General features: G+C 43.1%; 1 protein-coding gene across 1 annotated transcript in view; it reads left to right on the top strand.

The window, feature by feature from the left end:
- mctp1a (multiple C2 domains, transmembrane 1a) overlaps window positions 1–7,237 on the top strand; it is a gene marked incomplete at both ends in the record, with an annotated part of 244,232 nt that overhangs the window by 196,899 nt on the left and 40,096 nt on the right. The window contains one exon of the mRNA XM_084176157.1: window positions 792–848. Within this exon, the coding sequence (XP_084032283.1) occupies window positions 792–848 (57 nt within the window). The remainder of the gene's footprint in view (window positions 1–791; window positions 849–7,237) is intronic.

Raw genomic sequence — 7,237 nt, 5'->3', positions numbered from 1 at the left:
TTGGATTGTATAGATACTTTATTTAGGCCTACTGTAGGGGATTTGAGAGGCCATTTGAACAGTTGAAGGAGGCACAGAACCTATGTATGTCTAATTATGGTGGTCTTTATGGGTTTTATCAGAAAGGTCAAAACAACAACCTTTTCACAACTCTTCATTCACAGACAGGATCCCTAGATACATACTGTGTGGAAAGACTTATCTTTTCATCATTGCTTTAACTCTCTCTCTCTCTCTTTCTCTCTCTGCCAGTCTCTCTCTCTTTCTTTTTCTATTTCTTCTCCCTCTTCCTCCCTCTCTTTCTCTCTTTCTCTCTCTCTCCGTGTGTGTGTGTATGTGTGTGTGTGTGTTTATTGGGGTTAAGTGGGTGGCTCGGTAGCCTGTCGAAATGGCTGTTGTTCCATCGGTTTTGGACCAGGGAAGCACATAGTTACACTACTCTGTTATTGGGCTTACTCTGCTGGAGTCTCTCCTCTACGCTCTCCTCCTCTCTACCCCCTATATTGATGGGAGACCTGGTGGACTGAGTGTAGGTCAGAGATGTCTCTCCTCCCCTCTACCCCCTATAGTGATGGGAGACCTGGTGGACTGAGTGTAGGTCAGAGATGGGTTCAGATGGGCTGGAAGACTAACATACTACAATCAGCCCTGTATTGCCATATATACAGTACATGTACAGTATGCATAGTGCAATTTGAAGGAATGAGAATTAATGAGAATGCCTGTCTGCCCCACATATGCATTTATTGTCTCTCTCTTCTTCTCTTTTTCCTGTGGCAACCGCCATGAAGCAAGCGATGGAGGACTTGCTGGAGGACGAGGATGAGGACTATGACAAAGATGACAAGGTAATTATATATCTGTCTGTCTGTCTGTCTGTCAAATAACAGGAAGTCTCAGGGTGCCAGCGTTCCACACACAGGAAATACCAACACATACACTACCAGTCAAAAGTTTTAGAACACCTACTCATTCAAGTTTTTCTTTTTCTTTTTACTACTTTCTACATTGTAGAATAATAGTGAAGACATCAAAACTATGAAATAACACATATGGTATCATATAGTAACTTAAAAAGATGTGGTAGCCATGCTGGTTAAGTGTGCCTTGACAGTGTCACCAGCAAAGCACCCCCACACCATAACACCTCCTCCTCTATGCTTTACGGTGGGAAATACACATGCGGAGATCATCCGTTCACCCACACCGCGTCTTACAAAGACACAGCGGTTGGAACCAAAAATCTCAAATTTGGACTCCAGACCAAAGGACACATTTCCACCGGTCTAATGTCCATTGCTCGTGTTTCTTGGCACAAGCAAGTCTCTTCTTCTTATTGGTGTCCTTTAGTAGTGGTTTCTTTGCAGCAATTCAACCATGAAGGCCTGATTCACACAGTCTCCTCTGAACAGTTGATGTTGAGATGTGTCTGTTACTTGAACTCTGTGAAGCATTTATTTGGGCTGCAATTTCTGAGGCTGGTAACTCCAATGAACTTATCCTCTGCAGCAGAGGTAACTCTGGGTCTTCCATTCCTGTGGCGGTCCTCATGAGAGCCAGTTTCATCATAGCGCTTGATGGTTTTTGCGACTGCACTTAAAGAAACTTTCAATGTTTCGGTATTGACTGACCTCCATGTCTTAAAGTAATGATGGACTGTTGTTTCTCTTTGCTTCTTTGAGCTGTTCTTGCCATAATATGGACTTTGTCTTTTACCAAATAGGGCTATCTTCTGTATACCCCCACTACCTTGTCACAACACAACTGATTGGCTCAAACGCATTAAGAAGGAAAGAAATTCCACAAATTAACGTTTAAGAAGGCACACCTGTTAATTGAAATGCATTCCAGGTGACTACCTCATGAAGCTGGTTGAGAGAATGCCAAGAGTGTGCAAAGCTGTCATCAAGGCAAAGGGTGGCTATTTGAAGGTTTTTCAATTTTATGGTTACTACATGATTCCATATGTGTTATTTCATAGTTTGGATGTCTTCACAATTATTCTACAATGTAGGAAATAGTAAAAATAAAGAAAAACCCTTGAATGAGTAGTTTAGATGCACACGTACAAACGTGCACACATGTACGCACACACACATGCTCACATGCACATACTCTCTCAAACACAAACACACACACACACACTTTGAACATTGATAGTTCTCTTCCTGAAATAGGTCCAGATACTGTATACACTGAGTGTACAAAACATTAAGAACTGCAACGCTGCTGGGTTTTTCATGCTCAACAGTTTCCCGTGTGTATCAAGAATGGTCCACCACACAAAGGACATCCAGCCAACTCGATACAACTGTGGGAAGCATTGGAGTCAACATGGGCCAGCATCCCTGTGTTCCTAATGTTTGGTATACTCAGTGTACATTACATTCTCTACCCATTGTAACCTCTTCATGCATAGTATCATGGTTGTTAGTATTTGTGATTTGCTCTGCTTCGCCCTTTTAAAACTTCCCTCTCTGCTTTATATACAGTGGCTTGCGAAAGTATTCACCCCACTTGGCATTTTTCCTATTTTGTTGCCTTACAACCTGGAATTAAAATGGATTTTGGGGGGGTTTGTATCATTTGATATACACAACATGCCTACCACTTTGAAGATGCAAAATATTTTTTCTTGTTAAACAAACAACAAATAAGACAAAAAAACAGAAAACTTGAGCGTGCATAACTATTCACCCCCCCCCCAAAGTCAATACTTTGTAGAGCCACCTTTTGCAGCAATTACAGCTGCAAGTCTCTTGGGGTATGTCTCTATAAGCTTGGCACATCTAGCCACTGGGATTTTTCAAGGCAACACTGCTCCAGCTCCTTCAAGTTGGATGGGTTCCACTGGTGTACAGCAATCTTTAAGTCATACCACTGATTCTCAATTGGATTGAGGTCTGGGCTTTGACTAGGCCAATCAAAGACATTTAAATTTCCCCTTAAACCACTTGAGTGTTGCTTTAGCAGTATGCTTAGGGTCATTGTCCTGCTGGAAGGTGAACCTCTGTCCCCGAAACAGGTTTCCCTCAAGAATGTCCCTGTATTTAGCGCCATCCATCATTCCTTCAATTCTGACCAGTTTCCCAGTCCCTGCCGATGAAAAACATCCCCACAGCATGATGCTGCCACCACCATGCTTCACTGTGGGGATGGTGTTCTCGGGTGATGAGAGGTGTTGGGTTTGTTTCAGACATAGCGTTTCCCTTGATGGCCAAAAAGTACCTTTTTTGCCCTCCTTGCCTGGTCCGTGAGTTTTGGTGGGCGGCCCTCTCTTGGTAGGTTTGTTGTGGTGCCATATTCTTTCCATTTTTAAATAATTGATTTGATGGTGCTCCGTGAGATGTTCAAAGTTTCGGATATTTTTTTATAACCCAACCCTGATCTGTACTTCTCCACAACTTTGTCCCTGACCTGTTTGGAGAGCTCCTTGGTCTTCATGGTGCCGCTTGCTTGGTGGTGCCCCTAGCTTAGTGGTGTTGCAGACTCTGGGGCCTTTCAGAACAGGTGTATATATACACCTGTTCTGGTCCTCTGTAGCTCAGCTGGTAGAGCACGGCGCTTGTAACGCCAAGGTAGTGGGTTCGATCCCCGGGACCACCCATACGCAAAAAAAAATGTATGCACGCATGACTGTATGTCGCTTTGGATAAAAGCGTCTGCTAAATGGCATATTATTATATTATTATTATATACTGAGATCATGTGACAGATCATGTGACACTTAGATCACACACAGGTGGACTTTATTTAACTAATTATGTGACTTCTGAAGGTAATTGGTTGCACCAGATCTTATTTAGGGGCTTCATAACAAAGGGGGTGAATACATATGCACGCACCACTTTTCCGTTATATATTTTTTAGAATTATTTGAAAATGTTATTTTTTTTCATTTCTCTTCACCAATTTTGACTATTTTGTGTATGTCCATTACATGAAATCCAAATAAAAATGAATTTAAATTACAGGTTGTAATGCAACATATAATAGGAAAAACGCCATGGGGGATGAATACTTTTGCAAGGCACTGTATCTACTATAGTTGGAATGTTGATGTTGTGTTGTCAATTGAGCTTCCGAGATGTGATCACACATAAAGCACTGAATTAAGGAGCTTTAGAAGATATTTAGGAGCCTTCTCTTCTCATTGTCTAAGTAATAAAACAGCATATGTGCTTGTAGCAGCTATCAGGTAAAAACAGGTGGCTGCTTTAGTGATTAGTTGGCTTGTTTACACAGTGGCAGGGAGTAGCCATACCAGCCTGTAGCTTCCTGATCCCTTCTTTTATTTTATTCATTTTATTTAACCTTTATTTAATTAGGCAAGTCAGTTAAGAACAAATTCTTATTTACAATGACGCCTACCAAAAGGCAAAAGGCCTCCTGCGGGGACGGGGGCTGGGATAAAAAATACAGAACAAAACACACATCACGACAAGAGAGACACCACAACACTACATAAAGAGAGACACCACAACACTACATAAAGAGAGACACCACAACACTACATAAAGAGAGACACCACAACACTACATAAAGAGAGACACCACAACACTACATAAAGAGAGACACCACAACACTACATAAAGAGAGACACCACAACACTACATAAAGAGAGACACCACAACACTACATAAAGAGAGATCTAAGACAACAACATAGCATGGCAGCAACACATGACAACACAGCATGGTAGCAACACAACATGGCAGCAGCACAACATGGTAGCAGCACAAAACATGGTACAAGCATTATTGGGCACAGACAACAGCACAAAGGGTAAGAAGGTAGAGACAACAATACATCACGCGAAGCAGCCACAACTGTCAGTAAGAGTGTCCATGATTGAGTCTTTGAATGAAGAGATGGAGATAAAACCTTCTAGTCCTAGTCAGGGAGAGAGGCATGGTTCAACTTCACCAGTACAGGATCTGACATTTGATATTAGCTGGCCACAGGGTTTCCAAAGCACCACAATACATTGTTTGAATAAACAAAAGACAGCAGAATCCTACTGACTCAACCAAATCTAAAGCAACCGTTCCTCAGTTTCTGTTTTATTTCAGAAGTCAAGTGTGCTGTATGGCTATTGGCTCTTCATCTGTCTTCCTATGAGATGAATGGCCCTGTGTGGCACGGTGTGGTTTATCTGCACACTTGGGACTTGGGGCATTTCTTGTTTTTTTAATATATATTTTTCCAATAGTCATATTTGCCCAACACCAAGACCAATTAGAATTTCATCTGATTCGTTTTAGTATCTCTTGGTACCACTTTTGGCCAAATCAGTTCAGTCTGTTCTTTTTATGGTAATTGTATGGGGTGTTTGACTAAGCAATTTGGAATCTGAAATTATATAGCCTGAAGTCTCTTAATTTTGAGAATAGTTATTTTAGGCTGACCTCTTTCCCAGCCCTTTGAATTATCCAAAGTGCCAGTGTGAGATCACAGGGTTAAAAAAGCAGATATTATGTGTAGTCAGTCCACGTGAATCTCTGCATTTCCATTCCCCTTCGTCCTCCAGTGGCTCTGACGCAAAAGTTCCATGGCAGCAAAGTTCCAAGGCTACAATGTACGGGGCGACAATTGAAGATGTACGTTAAGCAACCTTGAAACCTTTTCCCTCTTTATGTCTCTCGCCTCTTATTTTTCTGCATTTTCTCCCTCCACTCAGAAAAAATCAGGCGTTTGAAAAGATGCAGATTATAGAAAGAAATACATTTCAACTTTCATATTGAAATGAGGGAGCTGCAGCTCGCGGCCAATGTCAGATTGAGTCCTGAGCTGATTATTTCACATAAGAGGGCCCTCCTCTTTCTGCACACAGGGCTGGGGCGCCGGATAGCAAGGCGACCACAAAGGCTACAATTGATCAACTCTGGCTTCATACATTTGGATCTATCGCTCCCCTCAACTGTTAGCATTCCATTTGAGCTGTAGGGAAGTTGAAAGGGGGTATTTTTCTGCTTTATTTCGCCAATATCTCTCTCCCCCAACCACCCTCCCTCCCTCCCTCCATTCCTGCCCTCCCCCTTCTCTTTTATTCCTACACCTTCTTTTTTTTCTTCATCCCTGGTTAAGTGCACAACAAATTTAGTTTTGAGGCTGAACAAATGTGTCTTTACCATTCCCTCTCTTAGGAATTGAAGTGACCTGACGCTCTCATTACCTCTTTTCTTTGCTTAAATTGTAAAATATTAAGGTCAGGTCAGAGGAGGCCTTTTTTACGGCTCAGAGGTAGAAAAAAAGATTAATAAATGTGCCAAGGCCTCATTTTAATTGATCCTGAAGCATATGTTGCAAGTATGTGCAATCCGTCCCAGATGTTCAGTTCTGGCAGTGTGGGCTGCTCTTCCTTGTGCACCACAAGGCAGCTAGCTATTAGCTGGATAACCTTTGCTCCCGGGGCTAAATTGGGTATTACATGGCAAAAAAATGGAGCACCTGTTTTTCATTGGGGATAGGACCCCTTGCGGGCTTTGCCTAGGCCGCCACATGTGTATTCACTTAACAGATTGTTGGGCAATCGTGAAAAGTGTTTTTCTTCTGAGCCAACGCTGATAATAGTCACTTACTCTCATAAGTCCAAAGTCCAGGCTAATTGATGTGGACGGCTCAGTTGTTAAACCCAAGAGGCCCCTGAAGGGGAAAAGGAAGAATGGAGCTCAACTCTGTTTCTCTCCTCCTCCTCATTCTCGTCCTCATCTTCCTCCTCCTCCTCCTCCTCCTCCACCTCCCTCCCTCCCCGTTCGCCTGCCTCCCAGCCTCTCTCCCTCCCTCCCTCCCTCCCTCCCTCCCTCCCTCCCTCCCTCCCTGCCTCCATATCTCTTTGGGCCCCTGCCTGTTGCCTGTTGCCTGTTGCCTGTCTGTCACCTTCCAGACAGGCCCATGCTACAGGGGATCCAGGGGGCGATGACGCCGCCACCGCACTCCCAGTCTGCTCACTCATCTGAGAGAGAGAGAGAGAGAGAGAGAGACAGAGACAGAGAGAGAGAGATAATACATACCTGTATGATTAACAGACAGACATCATTCTTCAGACAGACACACACACACACAGATACACGTACCGCTTGCAATATTAGATGACAGAGTATAGGTAGATCTGAAGCTGACATACTCTACAGGTGTAGGTATGTGACAGACTCAACATTATTATCTGTAGGGGCTGAATTAAGTCTATGTTGCAGCCTTGTCTTATACGGCCTGCTGTCCAGAGCTGGAGTAAAGT

The sequence above is a fragment of the Coregonus lavaretus genome (assembly GCF_964263955.1).
Source record: "Coregonus lavaretus genome assembly, chromosome: 14".
Lineage (NCBI taxonomy): Eukaryota > Metazoa > Chordata > Actinopteri > Salmoniformes > Salmonidae > Coregonus > Coregonus lavaretus.
The sequence above is the reverse complement of the archived record's forward strand: the minus strand, read 5'-3'. Positions and strand labels throughout refer to the sequence as shown.